The following is a 27,698-nucleotide window of genomic DNA, read 5'->3' on the forward strand; positions in this document are numbered from 1 at the left end:
CAGGTCGCTCACACTGTGCCTCGGAGGCCACAGGAGTAGCTGGGCTCTGAGTTTCTCCACCCTAGACCTCAATCCTAAGGGACCCTTTACAAAGAATTACCCCCTTAAGACTGCCACTTTCTGTTACCAGTGAAAATGCTGCTTGAGCGGGCTCCAGGGACGGGCAAAGAGGGACCCTCAAATCTCTCCAGTTTCCAAAGCATCCTCAGTGATTAAATCTCAAGGAGCCAGGGGACACCTGTCTACAAGCAAGTGAGCTGCTCAGCTCTTTCCGTATGGAAATGGTCCTCTTCTATGTGACATGGGCAGGGTCCCCAGGTCTTGGAAAGGATTGCTGTGCCCCAAATGTGCTGCCAGGTGCATCCATTTCTGAAATAAATCATCCATTCCATTGGGTTAAGCATTGCAATTTTATGAAATGCAGACTTTCCCTGGAAAAGCCCAAACCACTGTGGCTGCAATTCCCACACTTTCTTGGGCATCAGGTCCCCTGGGAGCTTGTTAAAGGGCTAGTGCCCTGCTGTGCACCCCAACTGATCTGGTAGGTCCGGGAAGCCCAGGTTCCTGACGTTTAATGGGCTCCCTGGGGATCCTGATGCAGATTTCCTAGGACTGCTTTTGAGAAATGCTCTGCTGGCATTCTTGGCTTAATGGGCTAGGTTAGTTATTCTCTCCCCTGCCCCCACCCCATCAGAAGTGTGTAAATGCAGGCTTGAAAGCATCTGGGGTGAAGGAGTGCAGGTCTCCAATACTAAGCAGTAAACGGTAAACATTCCTATAGCTGTATCTGTGTACCAGCAGATGGGCATGACTCCTAACCAGCTTTTGTGTCCCTGGAGGTCAGAGACAAGATCCCCGGACTTCTGGCCCTGATTTGTTGCCATAACTCCTCAGCCACTTCTCTGACCTTAGTTTTTCCACCTGTAAAATAAAGGGGCTGAAAATAAGGTGAAGCCCTGGAATTCGAGTAGAAGTCAGAACTGGGTTTGTATTCCAAGTGTGTGATTTTGGCAAATTAGGGAACATCTCTGAGCCTGTTTTACCATCTATAAAGTGGGACTGTAAAATGAAGGCTTAGCTCCTAGGGTTAATGAGAGAATTAAAGAAATCAGTGCTTGAAACATATTAAGTGTTCAATGCATGTTAGTAATTATTTTAATATTAATATTATTATTTCCCAGGGTCCTCTCAGCCCTTCCAGAGTCCATGCCTCTGGGGGACTTCCGAGCTACAAAGTGTAGTGGCAGAAGACAACTATGCCCACCGCCTCCCCCAATAGCTGGGTAACTCGGGCAGGTTACTTCACCCCTCTGAACTTCACTTGGCTCATATGTAAAACGGGGACAATCATGGCAACTGTCGTGTGGAATTGTTTTGAGGATTTAGTGAGCTGATCCACGAACACACTTAGCCCAGTCCCTGGCACATGGCTGGACCTCTATAAATGTCAGCTATTGTTACGATGCACGGCCCGGGAAGTTTTTACCTTCTTGGGAGGTAAAGCCTGGCTGCATTTAGGCTCCGGGTGGGGGTGGGGACGGGGACGTACCCGGTGCTCGCCGGCCCTCCCCTGTCCCCGCCCCGGAGCCGGCGGATTCGCTTTCGGTTGGGCAGCTGAGGTTCCGGGTATGGTGACTGCGGAGCTAGCGGTAGATGTCGCTGTCCATAGTGCCCAGCTGTGACCTCGAGCTGGCTCTCACCAGCAACACGTACGCTACCTCTTCCCGCGCCTCCTAAAGCGAGAGAAATGCCCTGGGGGGGTGGAAATACGTTGCGATCCGACCTGGAGACCAAAGTTGTCTCTTTTCGCGCCCACCTAAAACTGAAAGGAAGAGGCGTGGTGCAGCATCGGCCCTGGGATCACACCGGCGCCCAGGCTGGGCCCCACCCCCCCCAAGCCCCGCCCCCCTGGCCGTCTCTCCCTCCTGCACCCGTGGTTGGCTGCGCGGGGGGTGGGCGTGTCTGGAAGCCGGCGCTAGGACCCGCCGGAGCGCCGCGGACGTCATGGAGCGGCGCCTGGGCCTCTGGTTGAGCGCGAGGCGCGAGTGATCGGTCGGTGGATTCCCTCGCGGGGGCCTGGCCCCGAGTCCGGAATCGAGGCCGGAGCCGGTACCGGGGAAGAGGAGAAGGGCGGGATTCCCTCAGGGGAAGAATCCAGCCTGGCAGGAGGTGAAGTCTTATTCCAGCCTAGTTTCGCTTTCCGCGTGTCCGGCTTCACGCTACTGGCCCTGCGCATCCAGCTGTTCCCTCTGCGGCGGTGCCCTTTATGCGGGCACAGCTCTGGCCTTATCTACTCCCAGGAGACGGCAGGGCGAGGCAGCCAGTGCGCAGAGGCTGATCGCGGCGCAGCTGATGCCTCCGAGCTCTGACGCCAGCGTGGGGGGTCCTTCCCAGCTGCTCCGGTTCTGTGTGAAGGGAGGGGCGGTCCTGCCCAGATTCTCCCCAGACGGAGGGGAGGGGCAGTGGAGGTGGGCGGGCCCTGCGGCTGTAGGGGCCTTAGGAACTAGCTCCCGCTCCTGCCCCACCCCCTAGGTATCAGGAAGGATGACCACGCTTACGCGACAGGACCTCAACTTTGGTCAAGGTAGAGAGGCTGGACCTGCGCACCCTGGCGGGGGGCGAGGGAGGTCCTGGGCTGGCGGACTTCCCCGAGCGCACCGGGTTCTGCCCCCTCGCAGTGGTGGCCGACGTGCTCTGCGAGTTCCTGGAGGTGGCGGTGCACCTGATCCTCTACGTGCGTGAGGTTTACCCCGTGGGCATCTTCCAGAAGCGTAAGAAGTACAACGTGCCTGTCCAGGTGAGCCCCACATCCAGACTGGGTGCACTGGGTCACCCCCGTATCACAGAGTGGGTAGAGAGGACATTTTTAACTTTCTTCCTTCTTCAGGCTCAGCCCTCTCAGTCCCCAGCGGCCTGGCCTTGCCTTCTAGTTCCCGGCAGCTGCTGATAGCCCGACAACCTCCCACCCCTCACCGCAGTGGCGTTTGTTTCTGTCCCCTCTGAACTGGGAGTTCCCCTTCCTAGAAGTTAGGGACCGGGCCCTCCGATTAGAGCCCCCCAGCCCCCCCATCTTTGTATTTTAAAGGTCTCCTGAAGCTGGTGAATGGTTGGTTTGGGGAGGGGATTCCTATAAACCTCAGGCACCTTCCCTCTCCCCTCATTTACCCTAATTGTACGGGTTGCTTTAGGTTAAAAGGCAGACAAAGCAGTAAATATATGCTACTCTATCCCCAGCCTCAAGAAGTGCCTGTCCCTTAGAAAGCACTCCGTAAATATTAGAATAAATGACCGAATACTGGAAGGTGGTGGAAGCTTAAAAGATATATAGGGGGGAAAAAAACCCAAAAAACAAACAAACAAAAAGATATACAAGGGAAAGGAAAAAAAGAATCAGCACTTACTGAGCACCCACTGTGTACTAGGTACTTATCTCACTTAATCCTCACTTTTTTAAATGAGATCTTCCACAGATGAAGTAACTAAAGCACAGAGAAGTTAAGCCTGAGGCCACACAACTCCTTAGCTCCAGATTCCTTTTTTTAATAAATTTATTTATTTATTTATCTATCTATTTATTTATTTATGGCTGCATTGGGTCTTCGCTGCTGCGCGCGGGCTTTCTCTAGTTGCGGTGAGCGGGGGCTGCTCTTAGTTGCGGTGCGCAGGCTTCTCATTGCGGTGGCTTCCCTTGTTGCGGAGCACCGGCTCTGAAGGCACGCGGGCTTCAGTAGTTGTGGCTCGCGGGCTCTAGAGCGCAGGCTCAATAGTTGTGGCACACGGGCTTAGTTGCTCCACGCCATGTGGGATCTTCCCAGACCAGGGCTCTTCCCTGCATTGGCAGGCGAATTCTTAACCACTGCGCACCAAGGGAAGTCTGTTCCAGATTCTTAATGTTCGAAAATGGATTAAATTTCTGGATCCCGTCTCTGGAAAAATGCCTGTATGCTCAAACACTCACGATTTAAAGACTTCTCAGACTCTGGAGGAGCTCAGTGACCCCGCGTTAGGAACTCCTAATGCTATATTAAATGCTAATGTTGAGACTGAATTCTTAGGATCTTCTAACTTCTCTCCCTCTGTGGATAATTCAGTTCTTAGCCTCGTGATGGGAAGTCTGTCTCTTGGGTGGGGAGCCCTAGGGAACTGCTGCGCCTCTCTCCGAAGGCAGACAGGCCCTTGGGCTGCTGGAGGGGGTCTCCAATGACTCCCCCATCAGTGCTGCAGCCTCACCAGCCATCATGGGGTTGTGTGCAGATGTCCTGTCACCCGGAGCTGAACCAGTATATCCAGGACACGTTGCACTGCGTCAAGCCGCTGCTGGAGAAGGTGAGGGCACCAGGCCCCTAGCCCACCCCACCCTCAGTGCTCCTCCATGCTCCAGGATGGGGTGATGCTGGGACCATACCGGGTCCCCATGACTCTTAACACCCAGAAGCCTGTGCCCTGCACTCTGGAGACCACCCCTGCCCAGGGACAGGCCCCAGGGCATGTGGGCACGTTCAGGGCGTGCTGGGCCCGGGAGCCCTGGTTAGTGGAGTTGGCTGACTGGGGCCTGCCCAGAGGGTTTTGGGTCCTTCTCACCTGTTCTTTTCTCCCCCTCTGCCCCCCAAGCTCTGTCTGAGCTTGGCCCCTCAGGGCTTCCTTATTCTACCTTATTCTGCTCCCTGGGACACGCTGGGACCCCTGCAGGGCCCAGGCATCCTCTCCTCTCCGCGGGTACCACTCATGTCTGGGGGCGCCTACTTCAACTTCTCAAACCTCTTTCTGGGCTCTCAGGGACTCTGGGCCTAGAAGCTGAGCAGGGCCGTGAGTGCACCTTTCCCATTCTTCCCTGGGCAGGGAGCAGGGAAAATGGAATCGGGGCTTCCTGTCCTTGCAGAACGATGTGGAGAAAGTGGTGGTAGTCATCTTGGACAAGGAGCACCGCCCAGTGGAGAAATTCGTCTTCGAAATCACGCAGCCTCCGCTGCTGTCCATCAGGTGCGCTGCCTCGTCCCCCATCCACGTGCTCACTGGTGTGAGGTCCCTAGTAACACGGCCACCCTAACCCCTTTAAGGCAGCCCTTGAATGCCTTGCTAAAGGCCTGAGAGGAGACATGGCAAGGTGTGCTGACCTAACGAGGCCTGTTAGTGTCTGAGTCACGGCCGGCCGCCCAGTGGTCTCTGTGGACATCACACAGGTTACACGGAGACCCTCCAGTATCACACCTGGAAAATCACAACGTTGGTGAATGGCTAGTCCCAACCTCATTTTATAGATGGAGAAACCAGGGTGCCGAGAGATGATCTTGACCTGGTCACCCAGAGCCAGGACACAGACCCCGTTTCCTGACTTCCCAGTCAAGCATCCATCCAGTCCCTAGTCAACTACAAGTTGACCTTGGATGGGCGTGTTGGGCTGGTCAGCTGCCAGCTTCGTGCGGTGAGGTCAGGGCACTAGAATCTGTCCCCACTTGCTATGTGGCCTCGGGCAAACTCTGTCCCTTCCCGGCTTTGTGTCCGGTTCTCAGACTGGGCTGTATATTAGAACCACCTACTGGGGTTCCCTGTGCCCCTTTCCCCCCGCCGCATTCTGACTTAATTAGCCTGGGATGGGACTCGGCTTTGGTTTTAAACTCCCCAGATGATGTCAACTGTGTAGAGACAGGTAGCCAGGGCCTCAGAAGTCAATACACTCAGAAGCACTAGGGGGACTCTGCACCGCCAGGGCTGCTCCCAGAGTTGCTTGCCTGCTGGTGGGAGGGGGACACCCATGTGCTGGGAGACCCTCCTCTTCTCTGCTTCCCAGCTCAGACTCCCTGCTGTCTCACGTGGAGCAGCTGCTCCGAGCCTTCATCCTGAAGATCAGTGTATGTGATGCTGTCCTGGACCACAACCCCCCAGGTGTGCTCACTCCCACCCCCTCTTCCCTGGGCATTTCCATGGCTACCTGTGTTGGTCTGTGTCCTCAGATCCCTACTTGGCTGCACCAAGCTCCCTCTCTTCCTTCCTGCCTTTTAGAACTCTTCTGAAAGCCCACCTCCTCCAGGAAGCTTCCCTGATGACTCCACCTGGGCTTTAGTCTCCCTGTTGACTGTGACTTGTCTGAACACTGGGTTTACACTCTGCTTTGCGGGGCTGCTGAGCCAGCTGGGGAGGTGGGAAGAGGCTGTGCCACGCGGCAGGCATGGGGTGGCCCAGGCTTGACCAAACTCTGGCCTCTTTAGGCTGTACCTTCACAGTCTTAGTACACACGAGAGAAGCTGCCACTCGCAACATGGAGAAGATCCAGGTCATCAAGGTGAGATGAGACTGGTGTGGGAGGGTGGGCAGGGAGACCGCTGGGAGGCTCTGAAAACCAGAGTTCCATGAGAGCGAGGGCAGTGCCTACGGCAGGGCATTCATTACACTTCTTACGGCAGTGCCTGGCATCGGTAGACTCTCACTGTGCGCTGGCTCTGTGGACACCCGCTTGTCATCGCCCCACCTGGGCACTTGGCGCTGAGAGCAGGGAGAGCCACCAGCTCATTGGGGGTTCTCAAGGGAGGGGATCCTTGATCCAGTTTCAGAACTGGTGTTTGGGGCTTGTTAAATCACTGGGGCTCCCAGCCCAGCTCAGATCTACAGACTCAGCCTCTCTCCGGTGGGGGGACCTAGGAATCTGCACGGCCAGCGATTCCCTGGTGACTCTGATGCTCCCCGAAGTCTGAGGATGCCAGCTCCGGAAGGGGAGAGGGCAGCAAAGTGAGGGCGGGCCATGGACCAGCCCCCTGCCACCCTTCCCTTGTCCCCTCCCTAGGACTTCCCCTGGATCCTGGCAGATGAGCAGGACGTCCACATGCACGACCCCCGACTGATACCCCTGAAAACCATGACATCAGACATCTTAAAGGTAAGCTGCTTGGGCCCGAGTGTGCTTTATTTAGGGTGTGCTGAGGCCTTGTCAGGCGGCTTTTGGATCAAGGCTCGGGGGAGATGACCAGGGCATGCCTGGCTTAGGCTCCCAACTCCCTCTTTCCCTTAAACCCTGGCTGGGGCCACACAGCCCACCCTTGTCGGAGACCCCGTGGGTTCTCCAGAGTAGCTGCCCTGGCTGTCCACCTGACCATGGTGTTCGTTCCTGTCCATCAGATGCAGCTCTACGTGGAAGAGCGAGCTCATAAAAGCAGCTGAGGGTGTGCCTGCCCACCGTGGATGCCACAGCTGTCGCACTTTGGGGGCCCAGCCTAGGGCAGTGCTGCAGGGTCACTCTGATTCCAAGTGCTCTTATTGCCTCTATGTATGGACCACCCACCCTCCAGCCCGGGGCTGCTCAGGCTTGGTTGCCTTCATGGAGGAATCCTCCCCAGGAGGGCAGGGACAGGTGCTGGGACCTCAATTTCTCAGCCTCCTGGGATTCCGCTGGCCAGCGCTGCCTCAAATACTGTGCTGTGAGTTGTTTCAATAAAGAGCCCCCAGGGCTGAGCTGGGCTGTCACTCCCTGGAGGGGAGGGAGGTTGCTTCTCTACCAAAGTGCCAAGGACCTTGTACCCCGACCCCTAGACCCGACCCCAGGCTGGTTTTACTGAAAACATTTATTACAACAAAATGTCAGAGCTACGTGACAATTAAGTTCACAGACTGGTGGGTTTGCCCCAGGTGGGAACTGGGGCAGGGGGCCTCGCTGCCTTGCCTGGAGGGGACCTTTGGCAATCGGCTGGCCCAGACGGAGGACGGATGAATGGCTGTCAGAGGACAGGCTGTCAGGAGGGCCTGTGGAGGAGGAGGGGGGAGGGCAGGCGGGCCACCTCCTCTGGCCCCTGCATGGTCTAGCGCGGAGCCACGGAGGGGGCCGGGCTCCTGGTCACCCTGTGGCTGATGACGATGCTGCTGTTGGTGACGCGGGGACCGTACCAGCCTGCCCAGAACTGGGTGTCCTTGCCCCCGTGCTGGAAGAGGATGTGGCGGACACCTGGAGGGTAATCCGAGAAGGTGTGGGAGACCTGGGGGGAGGAGGGGAGAGGAAGTGACCACCAGCACTGAAGAGGGGATGAGACGGGATGACCACTGAGCTGGAGAGGGGACGGCTGGAGTCAGGTCCTGCAGGGGAGAGCCCCCCGGCCAGAAGGCAGGGACTCCAGACAGAGGACTGGTGCATTCTGGGCCCTGGGACTGCCCCAGATTTCCTGCCATCCTGGCCTTGGGAGAAGTGGATGGCGAGGGGCAAGCAGGTGAGGCCTCACCTCTGTCCACCTGGCATCGTTCCACTGATGGACGGTCACGGGCGGGGGCTCGAAGGAGGCCAGGACGATGTAGTCGGCCGAGGCCAGCTGTACTCGGATGTGGTAGGTGCAGCCACAGTCCGCTCTGGCGGCGAACCTGGGGGAGGGGAGGGCTTGGGACTGTGCACCCCAGTACAGAGGTGGCCCTGGAGGCCACCATCTCTGGAGGCGGGCAGGCAGCAGGCCCACGAATCGGAGCCCCGAGTCTCATTTCCCTGCTCTGCCCACGAGGCCCAGCCGGCTCCAGGGCTCCCTGTGCCCCACCGTGCCCCTGGGGTAAGCAGTCTGTCTGCGCTGGGCCTCAATCATCCCATCTGAGCAAAGAGGTAACCCTCCTGGGTGTTCCAGTGAAGATGTCACCGTAAAAAGCAAAAGGCTCTCTACAGAGATAAAGTCCTGGGCTGTAGGATCTGTGTCGCCGCCAGTACATTACAATGGAGGTTCGGGAGGGGTGGCCTGTGTGATGGGGGCTGCACAGAGCTCCCCCTCTGGTCAGCTGCACTGCAGCCCTGCACACCTCTCAAGCCCCAACCCCCCACCCTCAGAGTAGTGGCCCTGGGGCCTGGCTGGCATTAGGGTCCTGCTTCTGCCCTGGGCCAGGCCAGACAAAGTTCTGGGCACAGAGTAGGAGCTTGGGATAGAGTCGTGGGATGAACAGTGAAAGGGGTAGGGGAGGCAGACAGGCATGTGAGTATCCACGAGGTCCAGAGAGGCTGGGTCCTAGTGTCTCTTGCTCCAGGGCCTGTTAGTGACAACTCATCTGTAGGCCTCAGTCTCCCCATCTGTAAACTGGGGCTAACATCTGCTGATGCAGGGTTGGGGCGGGGGGCAGTGTTGAATAGGTGCTGGGCCTGTCAGTAGGGAGGGGGGCAGCCCTCGCCCCAGGACTCCGCCGGGCTCAGTGGGCACTCCCGAGAGGGGTTCTCAGGAAGAGTAGAGGGAGGGATGCAGAGTGTGGGACTCGGGCGCGGGCCCCACTCACCAGTCCTTAACCACGATGTCCGGCCGGAACTTGTCCAGTAGCTCCTCCCAGTAGCCCTCGGCTTTGAGGTCTATCAGCTGCGACTTGAGACACATCCTGCAGAGCAGAGGCGAGGCGTGCATCCCCAGGCGGGGCCCGGACCCAGGGGGCTGGTGCAGGGGCTGCAGGACAGGACCCTGGCTCCTGCCTCCGTGCAGGCCCGTGGGGAACGTGCGGGGAGTTTGACCCACTGGTGCCTGGGTGGCGATCATCCCAGTCCTTAGGCCCGTGTCCCGGGCACCCAAGGAGGGCGCTTCCGTGAACTCAGGCCCCTAGACTGGGGACAACCATCCCTGACTTACCCAAACCACCTAACGGGCTCCCAGCCTCCTCAAACTGCTCGCCTCCCCCACTTGCCTCAACCCAGCCACTGAGTTGCCTCCTGCCCCAGGAAGAGGTAGATGCTGAGCTGGCTTTGGAACCCCCTTTCTGGAGCTTCACACACAGGCCCTCACTTAGGCCTGGGATTTGGCAAAAGGTTGTCCGGACCCTTTTCCCTTCACACAGCTTCTCAATTCAGTTCATCTTACTCATAGGACGTGGCAAAGTACTTCTTGACTTTGGGGTCAGGGAAGTCTGTGCCATGCGCCCCGGGGAGGCTCTCCACCTTCCACTGGTCCCCTCCGTTGGAGTCGATTTTCCAGGATCTCATATCCTCTAGGAAAAACAGAAGCTGCAGTAAGACCCTCTGGGTGAATGTTCAGCCTGGCCCTCTCCACCTGGTCCTGGGAGGGAGCAGGTAAGGCTCAGATCTCAAGGCATGCACCCCACGGCACCTTGGAGCCGCCCTACAAAGCCCCCCTCCCCGTGTTCCCACCTGTGCCCACCACATCAATTCTGATCTGGGCCCTCTGCCTCCCACTTTGTCCCTGAGCAGGTCAACACTTAACGTGAAGCTGGAAAAAAAGAAGAGAGTATGACCAGAAATTCTAAATGAACCTTTCCTCACTTCCACGTTGCCCAGGGGCTCTGGAAATACCCAAGTTTCAGTTCTCGAACCATTAAATTATGAAGGGCCTATGTGGGGAATTGTTTTTTTTTTTTTGGTGGTACGCAGGCCTCTCACTGTCGTGGCCTCTCCCGTTGCAGAGCACAGGCTCCGGACGCGTGGGCTCAGCGGCCATGGCTCACGGGCCCAGCCACTCCGTGGCATGTGGGATCTTCCCAGACCGGGGCACGAACCCGTGTCCCCTGCATCGGCAGGCGGACTCTCAACCACTGAGCCACCAGGGAAGCCCAGTAATTCTGTTCTTAATGGCTAATGTGAGTTTGTCCCAACTCAGACCACTTACTAGACGACTGGCATTCCCCTGACGTCGACGTCCAGGAGGTTAACTACATACTGGGATCTGGGGGGCTTTGCTGGTGGGTCGTGGGAACCTGCTCTGCCCACTCGGACCCCCTCTGCCCAGGGCAGGAGGGAGGATTGGGGGGCTGGGCATCCTCTGGGTTGGTGATGTGTAGTAACCCCGTATTGGTGGAAGGGTCCCCACCAGGTTGCCTTGGCAGGTCTGTAGGCGTAAGGCTGTCCCTCCCATCTCCCCCTTCAGACTGAGCTGAGAGGACCTCAGGAAACAGTGCTTCTCTACCCAGGCTTTCCAGAACAATCACCAGGAGAGCTTTTCCAAATTATTCCTTTGCTCCCTCTACTAGGAGCCCACATCTATTCCCCAGGTGCCCCGGGAGCCCCCCAGTAGAGAACCAGAAGAGGAATTCAGAAATCCAGAGCGGGCCAGTGCCCAGGGCAGGCGCAGGGGGAGAGCTGTGCAAGGCTGGGTGGCCGGCTCTGCAGGGCTGTGTGAGCTGCGCTGGTGGCCCGGCCCGGCTGGGCAGCTTCTGAACAGGATTTGGGGCAGGCCAGGAGACTTGAGTGTCTGGGGCACTGTCTATGGGGCCCCGAAGAGGGGCCTAAGGGCCTTCAGCAGTCAGGACTAGACCCCAGAAGCTGGGCAGTTCTAGATCTTTGAGCAAGACACTCACCTGGGGGGCCTCACGCTCCCCATCTATAAAACGGAGCCAAACCCTTCTTATCTGGCTAACTCTTGGGATCTTCATGAGGATAAAGAGAGGAAGGGATTCTAAGTGTACAAACTATGCCTCTTCATCAACTGCTGCGATACCTAAACAGGAAGCATGATGCCTGGTACTACATGAAGATGCTAAATGAAGAAAATAAAAAGCCTGGCAAATATATGAGAACATAAGCCAAACAGGAGCCTCAAACCATGTGATCGTAGTTGCCTCTGAAGTTCATTTCCTTCCTCGTATCATGGGGTGACGGGAGGATGATGACATTTCTAAGACCTCAGACTAGTGCCTGGCACACAGGAAGCCCTCCCTCAACATTCGACAGCACAGACTGAACTAAAGGGGAGGGGGTCTGCAGTGTGCTTATTCATTCAACAAACGTTTCCTGAGCACACGCTATGTGGACACAGGGTGCAGAGTGGCAAGATCTGTCAGGCCCCAGGAACTTGAAATTTGTGGCAGAGAGAAAAAAAAAAAAAAGATTCCATTATTACAGGTTATGACCAGTGCTATGAAGGAAGGAAATGGGGCGATGTGACAGACGTGGGGAGCACTGTTTGCAGACGGGGGATCAGGGCACGTCTCTGAACTGAGACCTGAAGAACGAGGAGAGGGACCAAGGGAGCATGACAGGTGCTGGGGGGAGTGGTGGTGATGAGAGAACATTCCAGGTAGTGTGGGAACAGCAAGTACAAAGGCCCTGAGGTTCAGGAAAGGGACAGAACCAGCCCAGCAGCAGGCCCCGGCCCACCTTCGGCACACGGGTTGCGCAGGAGGTTCCTGCGGAGGCTGCACAGGAAGTAGAAGACCTTCCAGTCAGCCACGGACTGGTCCCAGTCCTCAGTGACGTAGCCCTCATGCAGGCATTTGCGCTTCCAGAGGGTCACAAGGTCGATGAGGTCGCGCCAGAGGCTGCAGACAGGGCGGCAGTTCAGCAGCAGCTGGCGAGCGGGCAGGTGCGTGAACACCTCCAGCAGGATGCTCTCGGGCAGCTGGTTGATGCTGACCAGGGCCATGGCCGTGGTGGGGTGAGAAGCATGCACAGGCCTGTGGGGAGCAACAGTGGTCATGAGCTCTGACCAAGGAGGTGGACCCCTTAGAGCCCCAGGGACCTGGGCCAGGGAACACTGGAGCCCCTTTCCAGTACATGGTAGACCCTCAAAATAAAGAGCGGCCACATGTTATGCACATTTGAAAGAGTGCAATAAAAATATTGATAAAGTCTTCAGGGACTCATTTTTTAAGAGACCCCACCCCCCATTAAAAAATTAATGGCTTAATTTTCAGTTGGTGGGCCTGGAGAACTGTAAGATTTTGCCAAGGCCATGCTGTTGTCTGTAAGCTCTGCAAAGGTTTTCAGTGATGTTATTTTAATACTATGAATTCACCATTAGAACATAAAATCTTGGGACTTCCCGGTGGCACAGTGGTTAGGAATCCGCCTGACAATGCAGGGGACATGGGTTTGATCCCTGGTCCTGGAAGATCCCACATGCCGTGGGGCAACTAAGCCCGTGCGCCGCAACTACTGAAGCCTGCACGCCTAGAGCCCAATCTCCACAACAAGAGAAGCCACTGCAATGAGAAGCCCACACACCACAAGGAAAAGTAGCCCCCGCTCGCTGCAACTAGAGAAAGTCCACACACAGCAACAAAGACCCAATGCAGCCAAAAATAAAAATATAATAATTTTAAAAAGTGTGAGGGAAAGAATACATATAAAAAAAAAAAAAAAGAACGTAAAATCTTTATTACATCCACAGACTAGCTCACAATTTAAGTGATGGGCTGAGAAACAAACTTTCTCTCCCCAAATGGCCCACTTTAGCTGTGATAATACATCCCAATGAGGAGGCTCCCCACACGGTTCTGCGTTGGGCATCAGGCCACTCTGAAATGCCCAGAAACGGAAAAGCACGTTGAAGGTGAAGAAGCAAGATTGCTTGGGTTTGAATCCTGGCCTGGAGTGACTCGCTGGGAAGGTAGTCCCCCCCAAAAAAGGTGGTAACTGTCCCGACCTCAGAAGGGCTGGGAGGACTGAGTTAGTACAAGTAAAGCATTTAGCACAGGGCTGGTTGAGAAGTGCTCCACAGCATCATTAACCACACTCCTAGCCTCAGAGCAAAACAACTCTCCAGTAGTTGCAGAGGTACCCGCCCCCAAGAACACATTCCTCCCTCCTACATCTGAACTGCACAGGGTTTGGGAAAATTACAGTGCCACCACCTTGGCCTGAATCTTGCCTGGGGGGATCCTGGTTATCCAGCTGTCTAAGGGGATTCCCTCAGGTGGGTGGGAGTGGGCCTGTAGCCACTGTCACTCAAGATGGCTGGAGCAGATAGGCCTTATCTGCTTATGGGTGGGGAAGGGAATATTCTCCTGGGACATGTAGGGACACTGGGGAGACTTCATTTTTCATTGCGACTTGGCCAGAGAAGCAGTTGTTGACGTAAAACAATAAAACAGCCAGATATTTTACCAGCAAAACAGATTTATTTGGGAGCAGCAAAGAATTGAAATTTGGGACGTGCAACTAGTGAACCACTTGTAAGTCCTGTTAAGCAAAGCAGAGGGAATTCTTTTATAGAAGAGATGGGAGGGACTGTTATAAACAAAAAGTCTGCTGGAGGAAACTGGGAGTTCCAAATATAGTGACTTTTCAATGGCTGAGTTGTGACAGTCTACCATTAGCTAAGCTGTTGCCAGGAAAAGAGAAAATCTTTCTTCCTCCTGCTGGCACTAGTAGTGTTACTTCCTGCCAGAGATCTGTATTGATTCTTCCTGTATTGACTGTCAAGCACTCCCCGCTTCTGGCCTCCCGACTCCATTTTAGTGAGGTTTCGCTTCATTAATTTTCACATTTCCCCCTTTTGATCAAGATCTTTCTCCAAAAGCATCACTGATCAAGAGTCAGGGTTTTTGTCTGTTTTTTAAATCAGCATTCAGTGGCCTTTTGTCCCGTGATGCCAGGAATGATCTTTTCTGGGTGTCCTGTCCCATGTTAGAGGGAAAGTGCACAGATTGGAAACCTATTGTGGTCACATTTGAGTAACAAGGAGGGGTAGGAGGGAGATCTCTCAGGAACTTCCCATCCAAAAGTCTGTATCTTAGAATAGTGAATACAGCAAGGGCACACTCAAAACTGAAGGAATTAAACAAGAATTTTGTAAAGAAGATGTGGTACATATATACAATGGAATATTACTCAGCTATAAAAAGGAACGAAACTGGGTCATTTGTAGAGATGTGGATGGACCTAGAGACTCATACACAGTGAAGTAAGTCAGAAAGAGACAAACAAATATCGTATATTAACACATATATGTGGAATCTAGAAAAACAGTACAGATGAACCAGCTTGCAAGGCAGAGATAGTGACACAGATGTAGAGAACAAACGTATGGACACCAAGGGGGGAAAGCAGGGGGTGGTGGTGGTGGTGGTGGGATGAATTGGGAGATTGGGATTGACATATATAAACTAATATGTATAAAATAGATAATAAGAACCTCCTGTATAAAAAAAAAAATTAAATTAAAAAAAGAATTTTGGGGCTTCCCTGGTGGCGCAGTGGTTGAGAGTCCGCCTGCTGATGCAGGGGACACGGGTTCGTGCCCCGGTCCAGGAGGATCCCACATGCCGCGGAGCGGCAGGGGCCGTGAGTCATGGCCGCTGAGCCTGCGCGTCCGGAGCCTGTGCTCCGCGACGGGAGAGGCCACAGCAGTGAGAGGCCCGCGTAACGCAAAGAACAAACAAACAAACAAACAAACAAAAAAACAAACAAACAAAAAACAAACAAACAAAAAAAAAACAAAAAAAGAATTTTGGAATGACACAGTGTAGGAATAAACATGAAGTAATTAAACAGTATTGTTATCTCAAAGGAAACTGTTTGGAATCAGATGTTTTATCAATAATACAGACTGTAGGTTGAAAAATTCAAGAAACTGAATTTGGATAAGAATCCAGAGTCAGTTTTATAGTCTAGATGAAAGAAAGACACTTCTGTGAATTCTAAACCTTCTAACAGGCCTTGTCTAGACATCTTGGGCAAGCTGTCTCATCAGATGTCATCTGCTTCAAATCCAGGAAATCTTTACCTTCAGGTCACCAGATGGTGTGCAGGTCCAGTTAGGGTCTGGTGCTTTCTTAGATGTGTCACATGAATCCAAGAGTCTGTTCTCTGAAGTTTGGAGGCACAAGGGTAGGTTAGCAGTACCTGATGGGGCCTTTCCAGTGAGGTTGAAGAGAGTCCTTCTCGAGGTGTCTTTTCCTGTACATGAAATCCCCAGGTTGAAAGGTGTGATGCTTAAGGTCTTCGTCTCCCAAGAGCGCACTATGAAGAAGATTGCTCTACCAAGCATTGTTATTTTTAATAGAAGCAATCAGGCCTTTACAATATTGAAATATATCTCCTTTCATCAGCTGTGGGTCAAAAGTGGGTGGGGCAAGGAACACTGGGTGTCCTGTGACTACCTCAAAGGGTGAGAGTTTGAGTTCTGAAAGGGGTGGATCTGAGATTTAGAAGGACCGATGGCAATGCTTTTTGGGGGGAGGGTCTCTATGAATTTTGCCCACTAGGTCTTAATATTGCCATCAGAACGTTCCACTAACTCTGAGGATTAAGGATAGAAAGTACAGTGAAAATGTTGTAAAACCAGTTAAAGAGCACAAACTTGTCGAAGCACCTGACCAGTAAAATGGGTTCCTTGATCACTGTGAAGTGCAAGAGGGGCTCCCCAGGTAGGGATAATCTTTTCTATCAAAATTGTAGCCACAGAAGAAGCAGTGGCCTGTCTGCAAGGGAGGGCTTCAATCCGATGAGAAAACATACAGACCATGTAATAAAATATATTTATATCCATGAGATGGGGACAGCTATGTGAAATCCATCTACCAAACTTTTATTTTAATTGGAATATAGTTGATTTACAATGTTGCATTGGTATCAGGTATACAGCAAAGTGAATCAATTATACATACGTGTATATCCACTCTTTTTTAGATTCTTTCCCATATAGGTCATTACAGAGTCTTGAGTGGAGTTCCCTGTGCTATACAGTAGGTCCTTATTAGTTATCTATTTCATACAGAGTAGTGTGTATACGTCAATCCCAATCTACTGATTTATCCCTCCCCCGCTTTCCCCTCTACATCTACCAAACTTTGAATGGCCCATTACGCAATTCAAAGTGTCTGGGAACAGTGCAAACAGGTTTCCCTGGATTGTATTTTGGACAGGTGGGACAAGAAGGGAGGTACTTTTTGTGGCCTTATTAATATTTCCCCACCAACATTCATTCATGAATGCTATCATTTTGTCACTGGACCAAGAGTTCAATGCATGTACAGTGCTGAGGTGTGGGAATCAGAATTTCTGGGAGGACCAGTTTGTTATTTGGCCCAAACCAGAGTTTTCTCTTTCTATTGAACCAGCAGTTCCTAGATCCCCAATACTGTTTTACCTTTTCTGGGGCATTGGGCATTTCTAGATGGTTATCTTGGGGAGCATCCTTTTGGATCATACCGGAAGTTTGGTCATGGGTTCCTTCGAGAGCAGCATTTGGGGCAGAAATATCAGCAAGGTGGTTTCTTTCAGCCTATAGGGACTCAAGCTCGGAATGCCCAGGGATCTTAATAATAGTCAAGGCAGCTGTCAAGAGTATAGCGCCTAACTGATTTTGCATATAAGAGCCATTTTTAATCTTTTCCCCATTAGAGGTAGGGAAACCTTGTTTCCATGTTATTCCAAAGTCACGGGTTGCTCCAAAGGAATACTGACTACCAGTATAAATGTTTGCAGTTTTGCCCTTGGCTAAACTACAAACCTCAGTGAGGGCATATAATTCAGCCTGTTGCATAATTAAGCTGTAGGTAAAGGCACTGCTTCCACAATATCAAAAGGAGTGGCAATGGCATACCCAGCACGATCTTTACCACTTTCTCCCTTTAAATAAGAACCATCAGTAAACCATGAAAAATCTGCATTGGTTGGAGGAGTCTCCTCTAAATTATTACACGGAGTCAAAGGGTGACCAGTAAGGGTCAGGCAGTGGTGAGGGGTTTCGTCAGTGAAGGAGAGGAGAAGAGTAGCAGGGTTGAGGTTGGTGCAGTGTGAAAGAGCTATGTGAGGAGCAGTTAGCAAAAGGATTTCATAAGAGGTGAGGCAACTGAATGAAAAATGTTGAGTGGACGAGAATTTAGGAGGGCTTCCACTGCATGGAAGCATGCAGTACGAAGATGGGGTATGAAGATGGTTAAAGGGGATCCCATGATTGTCTCTTTGGTGGCCTTAACCAGAAGGACAGTAGAAGGAATGGCTTTGAAGCAAGGGGGATATACCTGTGCCACAGGGTCCAGCTGTTGCCTACAATACCCTCAAAACATTTAGATAACTGGGATCCCATTTTTCAGGGGTTTTTCTCTAGAGCAAAAGAATCATTCTCAAACAGCCCACAGGCCAAATACCAGCACAGTTCCTACAAGCCCCCTGTTTTTGGGCTCCGAGGACATTCCCTGCCTTCTCACATACAAAGAGGGAAAAGGGAAGCTGGTAATTAGGATGCCCAAGGGCAGGGAGTCTCATTAAGCTTTTCCTTATGTCTTCAAAAGCTGTGTCATCTTGATCTCCCCAATTAATGGGTTCCGATTTGCTGGTTTTTAATAAAGCACGTAGGGGCTGAGCCAGAAGAGAGAAAATTGGGCTCTGATTTCAACAGTAGCCAGATAGCCCAAGAAAACCTTAGGAGCTCAGTTTTTGATTCTGGGCAGTTCAGGATGTCATGGAGTCTATCTAGATTCAGTAGTCCCTGTTCTGAGATCACGTGCTCTAAATACTGAACCTGAGTTTGAGCAAAGTGCCATTTTTCTTTGGAGACTTTATGTCCCTTTAAGGCCAAAAATTTTAGCTGGTGGATGCTGTCTTCCTGTGAGGAGGTTTGAGAAGGACAGCATAGGTGCAAATCATCTATATAATGTAACAAAGTAGAACCTGCAGAAAACTTTACATCATCTAAATCAGCTTTCAAGATTTGTGAAAAGTAAGAAGGACTTTCTGTGAAACCCTGGGTCACTGCTATACGAGTATATTGTTGTCCGTTCCAGGTGAAGGCAAAAAGATATTGGCTAGCCTTATCAACTAGAATAAGTTGGAAAATACACTGCATAGATCAGTCACAGTGAAAAACTGGCTTCAAGTGGGAATGGATGTCACAAGTATTAAAATCTTCAGCAAACCTAAGGGGGTCCTCAGTTACTTTAGGAAACTCTTGAACTGTGGCTCACAATTTGGCTTAGTCCAGGGAACATAAGTAATTTGGGGTTTATTTCAATCCTCAGAAGATTAACTTTAAGGAGGAGGTTCTGATAGGCTCAGAGGAGGGAGCAGGGAGAGTCCGCGCAGCTGTAGGGAAAAAGGGAAGTTCAGCGAGAGAACTAGACTGGGGAGGTGCAGAAGGAAAGGAAGATGGCGCCTGGGATGGGCTTGAGCACAAGACGACTGCCAGTACCCAGAGACAAAGAAGACGGGGTAGGGGAAAAAGAGACCTCAGAAGCCATTTTGTCTTATTTTAATATTTTATTTGCCTCAGTTACTTTAAAAATTGTATATTGCAAAGAGGCAATTTTAGACTCCTGATACGTTTTGGAAGCCTTAAAATACCAATCAAAAATGGTGTCCAGTTCAGTTTTGACAACTGCAGATCTGTGGCTGTCTAACACAATTTTAAGAAAGGAAGTTTGGGGAGTTCAGAAGTTCCCCATGCTGGTCACTGATGTTCTAAATTACGTCTGTTTCAATTGGTCCATTTAGTTAAAAATGTATATAAGGAGAGACAGCAGTTTTTAAACATAAAATTGCTCAGGGTCCCTGAAAAGGTGGGGGGGGGCACCCTCAAAACATTTAGATAACTGGGATCCCATTTTTCAGGGGTTTTTCTCTAGAGCAGAAGAATCATTCTTAAACAGCCCACAGGCCAAATACCAGCACAGTTTCAATAGGAACAGCCTGGTTCCAAAAGTAGTCGGTCTGAAAGCTAGCACAGTTCCAGTTGGAACAGCGTGACTTCAAGAGTGAGGCTGAAGTGCCAACCAAGTACTCACAAACAAGGCCTTAACAAAAAAGGACGAAGCCTTCAAACAGATCCCAAATAAAACCTGGAGAGCTTCAAAACGCAAAAAGAGCGGAGCTCAGATCCAGGAGAAAAACTTACCCTCAAACTGCAAAGTTGGTGAGAAAGCAGTGAGTTCTGTGGGATCTGTGGGTACCAGCACCTGTTTGCTCACCAGCCTCGGAGTTGTTGGGGGTCTTCTCTGGATCTCAGTGAAACCTCCGTGTAATGTTAACCTAAAACAATAAAATAGCCGATTATTTTACTTGCAAAACAGGTTTATTTGGGAGCAGCAAATAACTACAAGGCAGGATATGCAACTATGGCGAACCACTTACAAGTCCTGTTAAGCAAAGGAGAAGAGACTCTTTTACAGAGGAGAAGGGAAAATTGGGTGGGGCCGTTATAAACAAAAAGCCCATTGGAAGAGACGGGGAGTTGGAAGTATAATGGCTTTTCATTGGTTGAGTTGTGACAGTCTCTCATTGGCTGAGCTGTTGCCAGGCAAAGAGAAAATCATTTTTTCCTCCTGCAGGCAGTAGTAGTCTCACTTCCTGCCAGGTAGGCTAAGTATGCCTCTTGATGTTGGGATTGTACTGACTGTCAAGTGTTCCTCTTCCTCATTTCCTGACTCCATTTTAGTGAGGTTTCCCTTTTTGAATTTTCACACAGCTCACAGTCTTCTCAAAGCTTTCATCCCATTAAAAAAATGAGGGTGGGCACACACTCCGGCACCTGCCCAGGGAGAAGTATTTTTCCATTACCAGAGAAAAAACCCCCCAAAAAACAGATAAATAAGGTACTTGCAGCTTGTGCAAAATGCTATGATGGAAAAAAATATTCCACGCGGCCAGGTCTTCCCATTTTTCAGGAATTTTAAACATTTAAAAAATACATGAAATCTGTCAAATTTTAAATGTTGGCAACTTCTAAAAGAATTGTCTAGGTCAAATAAAAGTCCCTGGGCTCCAAGTTAGAGGCGTCTTAGGTACAAACACCTGCTCGACCTATCGTCCAAAGTCTGGTCTTTCGCTCTGGTCGCATGTCATCACTGGTCGCTCTGGTCGCATCCATCCCCAAAGCCTGAATGCAGAAGGGTGGAGGGGGTGAAGGTCATCCTGGGGCATTCTGGGGTGGAAACGTCCACATCAGCCCTAAGAAGCCACCTCGCATCGATTGGGCTTCCCACGTACCAGGCCCAGGGCCACACGCTGTCCTTTTCTCCATAGACCCTCCCTACAACCACTCGAGACACTGTTATTAAGCCCATTTCCGAAAACGGAAACTGCGGCTTGGGGAAGTTAGGCCCCCGTCCCAGGTCCTGCGGGCGTGATGGTGCCGAGTCCCTAGACTGTCCCCTGGCCGGGGCGCTGCACGCGAGGTTAAGCCGGAGCGGCCGCGGACGCCGAGGATACTCCGGGACGGCCAAGCCGGGAAGCGAAGAGCTCCGCGCCGAGTTATCAGACCCTAGAGACTGGCCCCGCCCCGCGCGCCGCCCCGCCCGGAAGCGGCTCCCCCCAGCACCCTTCCCGCGGCTGCCGGCTTCCCGGCCGGCCGGAGGCAGCGTCCTCGGGCTCGGTTAACGTCCTGACGACCCCCCCAGCACCGAACATCCAAGCCCTCTCCCGCACCTGTCGCCCCCCCTACCCGTCCCCTGCCTGGGCCGAGATCTGGGCGCGGGTCGGAGCGCTCGGCGCGACCTGAGCTCGGGATCTGCCTGGAGCCTACGGTCTCGGCGGCGCCGTCAGCTCTCGCCCCGCCCGGCGCCTGCGTCACGCGCCGCGCTCAGGCCGCCTCCCTCGCGGCCCCAGCCTGCTGCTCCTGCGACTTCGCCCCGCCCCACGCCGGGACCACTTTCCCAGGCGCGAGCAAAGAAATCTGGTGTCCGCAGGGTCGGGGCGGCGTCAGGGGAGCTCCAGACCTCGTTTCCTGAAGCTCAGTCTTTCCTTCCAGGCGGTGGGCGGCTCAGCAGTGGGGACCCAGTTTCTGTCTGCTCCCACTTCCCTCCGGTAGGTCGGAGCCTCCTTCTGACCTAGCCCTTCCCCTCTGGGGGCCACTCCTTAGACCTCTATTCCGGTTCCCTGCAGGGAGGGAGGTGGGCCCCCGCCTGGAGGGTGACTGCTGAAACTCTGGCCTTGGGCCTGGTTCGTAGGTCCCTAGGACTTACTCAGAGGTAAAAACCGCTCTGCGTTTTTGCTGGGATTAAGTTCATTAATTCCTTTCTTCATTCCACAAATAATTATCAAGCACCTACTTCAGCCAACCACAAGGGATCATGCAGGGTGTGCACTGCCCAAGGGTGCCTGATGCAGGCCAGGTTGTTAACTCAGGGCTGCATATTCTCCGAGGAAGAGTGTGTTTTGCTAACTTGCCATACAGTTAGTGGGTGGTGGTCCTGAGACAGGCTGGGACCTGGGACCCTTTGCTGCAGTGCTCGCACCTGGACAATCTCCTTGAGCTGACAAGCTACAAAGAAACTATAAGGGACTAAAAATAACTGCGTGCATGTGCAGTTGGGGCAAATTATGGACAACAAGATACAAAAAGACCAAAAACCCAACTGCCACTTCTGAAGAGCCCAAAAACAGATCATTGGGAGCAAAAGCAGGGTACTGCACATGCCCGCTGAACACACCACCACCAAAGGGGTGGGCAGATCACCTAAGCCACCCCTCCCCTCACCCTATACAAGGAACCAGCTCCCCCACTCCCCCAGAGGGAGCGAGGGATCCAGCAAGGGAAACTGTTGCTTGATTTCACTCCCTCTTGCTGCAGCAGGGGTCCCAGGAAAGCCTTATCTGAAAACTCTTGTCTGGCCTCTTATCAATTTCTATTGATTAAGGAGGCCGAGAACCCTGGTCTGTAACAGTCCTTGCCCTGGTTGAGGCCCTAATCTAGCGCACTGTTGAGTCAGATAATGCAATTAAACAGTAGTTATTGAGCACCTACTGTGTGCCAGGCACCATTATAAATTCTTTGGCTTTGTCTATTATCAGTAAAGCTCTGGGCAGTGACAAAAACAACAGTAAGTAGTGCCTGGGATGGCAAGAGTTGCCCAAGATATCTGCACACTCCACCGCCAGCCTGCGGCCAGGCCTCCAGAGGAAGGTGGCAGTACTGGAGGGCTGCTGCGTGCGAGATGTCTGCAGCTTGTCCAGGGGTCTGTCCCAGGACCCTCATTCTTCGAAGTCTGGCTCCTGAAATGTCAACCCCTCTCTGTACCTTGGACAGAGCCATATAAGTTGCAGCTTCTACAGGCAAGGGGCAAGACGTCCCATGAAGTTTGCCTTTTCCCCCAGAAAGCACAGGGCACACGTTGGGCTGGGAACACCTTTTATTTGGCCACATGCATCAGGGGTAGGAGAACTGCTCTCTTTCCAGCAGGAAGGAGAGGCAGGAACGTGGTCCGACAGGGTGGGGAGGTCCTGGGAATGGCAGTTCCAAGGGTAGGGTGGGCGCTTGGAATGCTCTCCAAGCCACAGAGTGCCTGGCCTAGGCATGGAGGTGGACAGGTGGTCCTTGAACCCCCCCCCCATCCCACTCATCCAGGGCTCACACATCCCAGCTCTCAGGGCCCGACCCTGCCCCCCACCTGCCCTGGGTTGCCGTGTGCAGGATTCCAGGGGGGTCTTTTGGAGAGCCCTGCCCTCACTTAATACACATGTGGCTTCTGGGGCTTCACTGACAGTGAAGAGAGTCCAGACTTGGCCGGGACCCCACCGCACCCTGGGCCTGCCTATCTCAGACCAGGCCTGAGCCTCTGGACCGAAGCCACCTCGCTAAGCAGGCGGACAGAGTGAGAAAGCCTGGGAGTGGCAGAGAATGGGCAGAGGATGGGCCAGCAGAGCCATCCTTCCACTCCCAGACCTGTCTGAGCTACATCATCGCTCAGCATCTGTATTATGCAGGGCAGCCACAGGCTTGCCAGATGTCCTGACTGTCCCAGGTCTGACGGCCCTCAAAGAAGACAGTGAGAAATGACCCAGCAAGGCAAGGTAGACACATAGATCTAGGTTACCAGCAGAGCTTGGAGACCCTCCCTCAGAGGCATCTGGGGGAACACCATGCACCCCCCCAACCTCAGGGGCCCCCTCATTCAGGTTGAGACCCCCGGGCAGAGAGCTAGCTACCCATAACATATGAAGGCTGTACAAACGAAGAGGCTCCATGAAGAGGCAACTGGGGGGGGCAAGGATGAACTAGGAAGTCTGGGAGAGCCTGGCCTCTACCTCCCCTTCCCAAGCCCAGTCCATCTCTGACAGCAGTTTATCAGTTGGGGTTAGGTGGCTGGGGGCTCGGGGGCGTCATGGCAGTGGGGGCCCGATGGTGATGCTGCTGTTGGTGACCCTCGGGCCGTACCAGCCGGCCCAGTAGTGAGTGTCCACGCCGCCGTGCTGAAACCAGATGTAGCGGACGCCGGGTGGATAGTTGGAGAACGTGTGGGAGACCTGGGGGGCGGGGGCAGGTGGAGGGAAGGAGAGAGGTCAGGGGAGTTGACCCTGAGCGGGGTACTGCCTGAGGGGGTGAGGGGACCAGGATGGCCTGAGGTCTCAGTGCTCAACCCAGAGTCAGCAGAATGGAATTCTAGTCCTCACTCTGATTTGGGGCAGACCACCTCCCCTGTCTGTCTCCTCAGTTTCCTCATCTGTAAAATGGAGCAAAATCCTGCTGGGTCCACTCCACGGGATTATCTAAGTGCAGATCAAATGAACTGAAAGAAATTTTGCAAGCTGCCAAAGGATGTCCAATACACTCATCACTGAGCACATGTGGCTATTTAAGTTAAAATTAATTAAAGTTGGATAAAATTAAAAATTCAGTTCCTAGTCGTACTATGAACTGGCTCTTATTAAGTTTTCAATTGTCACATGTGGCTCTTGGCTACCAAACTGGCCAGGGCAGACAGACCATTTCTTTCTTTCTCTCTCTTTTTTTTTTTTGGCTGTGCTACACCGCTTGCAGGATCTTAGTTCTCTGACCAGGCACTGAACCTGGGGCCATGGCAGTGAAAGCACCGAGTCCAGACCAGGGAAGTCCCAGACAGACCATCTCTATCACTGCAGAAAGGTCTACTGGAGAGCACTGGTCTGGATCAGGAGTTGGCAAACTATGGTCTAGGGGCCCACTGCCAGTTTTTGTAAATAAAGTTTTATTGGAACACAGTCATGCCCATTTGCTAAAGCTGCTTTCACAACACAACGGCAGAGTTGATGAGCTGAGTAGTTGTGATACAGTAAAACCTGCAAAGCTTAAACTATTTGTATCTGGCCTTTTAAGAAAAAGTTCACTGAACCCTAACCTAGATAATAGTAATAACTGATATTAGTAATTAATAATAGTCAATCTTTTTGAACATGGCTTTACCAGCATCATCTCACTGATAATCTTTGAGAGCTCAGAGCAGCCAAAGCCCAGGTAAGAAGCAGCAGAACTGGGATCTCAACTTGGGCCTGTCTGACTGCAGTCTCAGCCTTGGACAATGTGCCCCCTGTCCCCTTCCCGGCTCACACACCTCCCTCCACTTGGCATCGCTCTTCTGCTGGATGGTTGCTGGGTCTGGCTGGAAGGTCCCCAGAGGCGCATGCGCTGACGACAGGAGCTGAACACACAGCTGGTACTTGGACCCGCAGTCTGGCCTGGCTGCGAACCTGCAGGCGGAGGAAGGGCCCTTCAGGGCCTTGGAGATGGGGGGGCAGGGTGCGGGTGGGGCACCTGAGTGGCAGGGCCCCCCCCAAACCCTCGCCCCAAGCACTCACCAGTCCTTCACCTCGATGTCTGGCCGTGTGGTGTCCATCAGCTCCTCCCAATACCCTTCAGCCTTGAGGTCCACCACCTGGGACTTGAGGCAGGTGCTGGGGGTGGGTGGAGGGGTGGGAGGGGCTGGGGCTCGCCACTAGGGCACTGGGGGGCTAGGACTGCCCCTCCCAGAGCAGGAGAGACCCCAAGGTGCAGTGACTTGGGCTTCCCCCCCCCACCCCGCCCCGAGACCCCTCGGATCTTACTAATAAGAAGTCACGAAGTATTTCTTGACCTGGTCATTGGGGAATTCCTGCCTCTGGTCTCCAGAGAGCTCCTCCACCTTCCACTCATCGCCTCCATTCACGTCCAGGCTCCAGAACTCAAACCCCTCTGGTGGGAAAGCAGAGTTCGTATCAAAGGGAAGCCCCTCAGTGGCCGCCTCCCAAGTGCCCCTTGCTCCTGGCACCTCTCCCTGGATTTCAGCAGCTGCCCTCAAGCCTCGTGCTGAGGAACCCTGCACATCAACAGTGCCTGCCTTGCACTAGGTGCTGCCTGTGTGCCAGGCACCATGGTAACTGATTTCTACTGGGAATCCTGATGATGGGGACAACCAGACTACTTCTGGGATGGAATGCTCTGGTTCCGGTCAGACAGATCTGGGTCTAGTCCCGGCTCTACCAACACTGGGCTCTGTGACCTTAGGCAAGCTGCTTTCTCTCTCTGAGCCTTGGTTTTGTCCTCTGTAAACCGGGGTCAAGAACAGGGGCTGGCAAACTTTTTCCATAAAGGGTCAGAATACTTTAGGTTTTGTGGGCTACATGTTGACTCTATCACATAGTGTCTTGTTTTGTTTGTTTGTTTAAGATTTTTTTTTTTTTTTTGCGGTACGCGGGCCTCTCACTGTTGTGGCCTCTCCTGTTGCGGAGCACAGGCTCCGGACACGCAGGCCCAGTGGCCATGGCTCACGGGCCCAGCTGCTCTGCAGCATGTGGGATCTTCCCGGACCGGGGCACGAACCCATGTCCCCTGCATCGGCAGGCGGACTCTCAACCACTGCGCCACCAGGGAAGCCCTTTTTGTTTGTTTTTTAAATAACCCTTTAAAACCATAAAATCTATTCGTAGCTCCTAGGCCAGATTTGGCTTATGGACCATAGTTTGTCAACATGCTGGTGAAGAACATGGCTGTTGGGGAGTCAAGTGAGTCAGGCATCTGAAAGCTCTGGACAGCTTGGGGTTGTTTTACTATCATTTTGCTCCAGAATTTGGCCACATAATAGAGATTGAGGTTCTCATGCCATCAAAGTGTCTACTTAGTCATTTACAGCACAGCAAGGGAAAAGAGGGGGCTCTGGATGACCGCAGAAGTCTTGTTTTACCTTTTGTTGGAATGTGCTGGGAAGAAGACCGGATCTCTCATTCTCTCATAAGCAAAGCCCCCTTTGTCTTCTGGGCAGTCCTAGTAGGCCTAGTCCTGGAGTCTGGGAGCCAGGCCAAGAAAATATGGCTCTGACTTCCTGGTCTTGTGTCTTGGGCACAATTCATTCCAACTGGCCAACATTCCCTCTCCTAGGAAAGGTCACTGGGGAAATAACCTTCAGAGTGGAATAAGAGTGGAACAATGCCACTCTTGGCCTCAGTTTTCCCATCTGAAAAATGGGTGCCTAATAGTACCTACCTCTTAGGATTATTGTGAGAAAGGAATTAAACCCCCCAAAGTGCCTGGCTGGCTCATAGTAAGTGCCTAACGAATGTTAGCTGGTATCACGACAGTGTGTGTTTGGGGGCACATCATACCCAGTCTGCACCCCACCTTCGGCGCATGGGTTATGCAGGAGGTTCTTGTGGAGGCTGCGGAGGAAGTAGAAGACCTTCCAGTCGGCCACGGGCTGGTCCCAGTCTTTGGTAATGAAGCCCTCACGCAGGCATTTGCGCTTCCAGAGGGTCACGAGGTCGATGAGGTCTCGCCAGAGGCTGCAGACCAGGCGGCAACGCAGCAGCAGCTGGCGGGCGGGCACGTGCGTGAACAACTCCAACAGGATGTTCTCGGGCAGCTCGTTGATGTTCCCCACCGCCATGGCTCTCCTGTGGTTGTTGAAAGCTACACTACAGACCTGATCCTCTCCCCAGGACCCAATATTCGCAGCACCCCGTGGTGGTGGTTGCCTCCCAGCACTGCCATTGACTATCTCAGGAAAGTCACTGGGCCTCTCTGAGCCTCAGTTTCCTCCTCTGTAAAATGGGGCCAGGAACAATACTTACCTCCTAGAGGGGGTACAAGGAGCTTGGGACACAGCAGAAGCTCAGTAAAAGGTGAGCTCTGATTTTTTTTACTGGCACCTCACAATAGCCTCTAAGGGAGGCTAAGGAGGCAGAAGAGGTATCAGGATCTGCCCAAGGTCACACAGACAGGAGCAGAGGGGAAAGGAGCCTGAGCCGCTTCTGAATCTAGAGCCAGCTTTTTTCAATAGGTCGGACGGTCTTTAGCATGGAAATCACAATTCGCAGCCCCGCAGCCTGTCTGGTACCTTCCGCATTCTCTTCCTCATCCTCAAAACGGAGG

The 27,698-nt window shown here is 52.9% G+C and overlaps 3 protein-coding genes across 12 annotated transcripts; 1 reads left to right on the top strand and 2 right to left on the bottom strand.

Moving 5' to 3' along the window:
• The first annotated feature begins 2,000 nt into the window (after positions 1 to 2,000).
• On the top strand, positions 2,001 to 7,443 carry MAD2L2 (mitotic arrest deficient 2 like 2). 2 transcript variants are annotated; one of them, XM_024749752.1, is made up of 9 exons: positions 2,001 to 2,169; positions 2,533 to 2,584; positions 2,679 to 2,797; positions 4,255 to 4,326; positions 4,880 to 4,980; positions 5,789 to 5,883; positions 6,207 to 6,280; positions 6,779 to 6,871; positions 7,111 to 7,443. In XM_024749752.1, exons 2-9 carry the CDS (start codon positions 2,545 to 2,547, stop codon positions 7,150 to 7,152), a joined length of 636 nt encoding a protein of 211 aa, XP_024605520.1. In that variant the 5' UTR covers positions 2,001 to 2,169; positions 2,533 to 2,544; the 3' UTR covers positions 7,153 to 7,443. The 2 variants fall into 2 exon arrangements, with proteins under 2 accessions (XP_024605520.1, XP_024605521.1); XM_024749753.1 differs by having other exon boundaries at positions 2,001 to 2,109.
• Positions 7,444 to 7,535: 92 nt separating this feature from the next.
• Positions 7,536 to 21,430, bottom strand: FBXO6 (F-box protein 6). 8 transcript variants are annotated; one of them, XM_024749748.1, is made up of 8 exons: positions 21,319 to 21,393; positions 19,500 to 19,633; positions 15,390 to 15,562; positions 12,041 to 12,336; positions 9,792 to 9,918; positions 9,223 to 9,318; positions 8,202 to 8,337; positions 7,536 to 7,961 (listed from the first exon to the last, which is right to left on the bottom strand). In XM_024749748.1, the coding sequence occupies exons 4-8, from the start codon at positions 12,303 to 12,305 to the stop codon at positions 7,788 to 7,790; spliced, it is 798 nt and encodes a 265-aa protein (XP_024605516.1). In that variant the 5' UTR covers positions 12,306 to 12,336; positions 15,390 to 15,562; positions 19,500 to 19,633; positions 21,319 to 21,393; the 3' UTR covers positions 7,536 to 7,787. The 8 variants fall into 8 exon arrangements, with proteins under 8 accessions (XP_024605516.1, XP_024605513.1, XP_024605512.1 ...); XM_024749745.1 differs by lacking the exon at positions 21,319 to 21,393 and adding an exon at positions 21,098 to 21,167; XM_024749744.1 differs by lacking the exon at positions 21,319 to 21,393 and adding an exon at positions 21,045 to 21,158.
• A 1,283-nt stretch (positions 21,431 to 22,713) lies between these two features.
• Positions 22,714 to 27,275, bottom strand: FBXO44 (F-box protein 44). 2 transcript variants are annotated; one of them, XM_024750023.1, is made up of 5 exons: positions 26,949 to 27,271; positions 25,400 to 25,526; positions 25,154 to 25,249; positions 24,910 to 25,045; positions 22,714 to 23,845 (listed from the first exon to the last, which is right to left on the bottom strand). In XM_024750023.1, the coding sequence occupies exons 1-5, from the start codon at positions 27,211 to 27,213 to the stop codon at positions 23,702 to 23,704; spliced, it is 768 nt and encodes a 255-aa protein (XP_024605791.1). In that variant the 5' UTR covers positions 27,214 to 27,271; the 3' UTR covers positions 22,714 to 23,701. The 2 variants fall into 2 exon arrangements, with proteins under 2 accessions (XP_024605791.1, XP_024605792.1); XM_024750024.1 differs by lacking the exon at positions 25,154 to 25,249 and having other exon boundaries at positions 22,725 to 23,845; positions 25,429 to 25,526; positions 26,949 to 27,275.
• Between the last annotated feature and the right edge of the window lie 423 nt (positions 27,276 to 27,698).

This window comes from Neophocaena asiaeorientalis, unplaced genomic scaffold, assembly GCF_003031525.2.
Source record: "Neophocaena asiaeorientalis asiaeorientalis breed wild unplaced genomic scaffold, Neophocaena_asiaeorientalis_V1.1 scaffold275, whole genome shotgun sequence".
Classification (NCBI taxonomy): Eukaryota; Metazoa; Chordata; class Mammalia; order Artiodactyla; family Phocoenidae; genus Neophocaena; species Neophocaena asiaeorientalis.

Coding starts and splice junctions, on each gene's coding strand:
- MAD2L2 (XM_024749752.1), top strand. CDS start 2,545: ATGACCACGCTTACGCGACAGGACCTCAACTTTGGTCAAG. Junction 4,981..5,788: donor CCTCCGCTGCTGTCCATCAG/GTGCGCTGCCTC, acceptor TCTGCTTCCCAG/CTCAGACTCCCTGCTGTCTC. Junction 5,884..6,206: donor CCTGGACCACAACCCCCCAG/GTGTGCTCACTC, acceptor TGGCCTCTTTAG/GCTGTACCTTCACAGTCTTA.
- FBXO6 (XM_024749751.1), bottom strand. CDS start 12,305: ATGGCCCTGGTCAGCATCAACCAGCTGCCCGAGAGCATCCTGCTGGAG. Junction 8,338..9,222: donor GACATCGTGGTTAAGGACTG/GTGAGTGGGGCC, acceptor CCCCTCCCCCAG/GTTCGCCGCCAGAGCGGACT. Junction 7,962..8,201: donor ACGATGCCAGGTGGACAGAG/GTGAGGCCTCAC, acceptor TCCTCCCCCCAG/GTCTCCCACACCTTCTCGGA.
- FBXO44 (XM_024750023.1), bottom strand. CDS start 27,213: ATGGCGGTGGGGAACATCAACGAGCTGCCCGAGAACATCCTGTTGGAG. Junction 25,250..25,399: donor TACTTCGTGACTTCTTATTA/GTAAGATCCGAG, acceptor ACCCACCCCCAG/CACCTGCCTCAAGTCCCAGG. Junction 23,846..24,909: donor GCGATGCCAAGTGGAGGGAG/GTGTGTGAGCCG, acceptor CCCGCCCCCCAG/GTCTCCCACACGTTCTCCAA.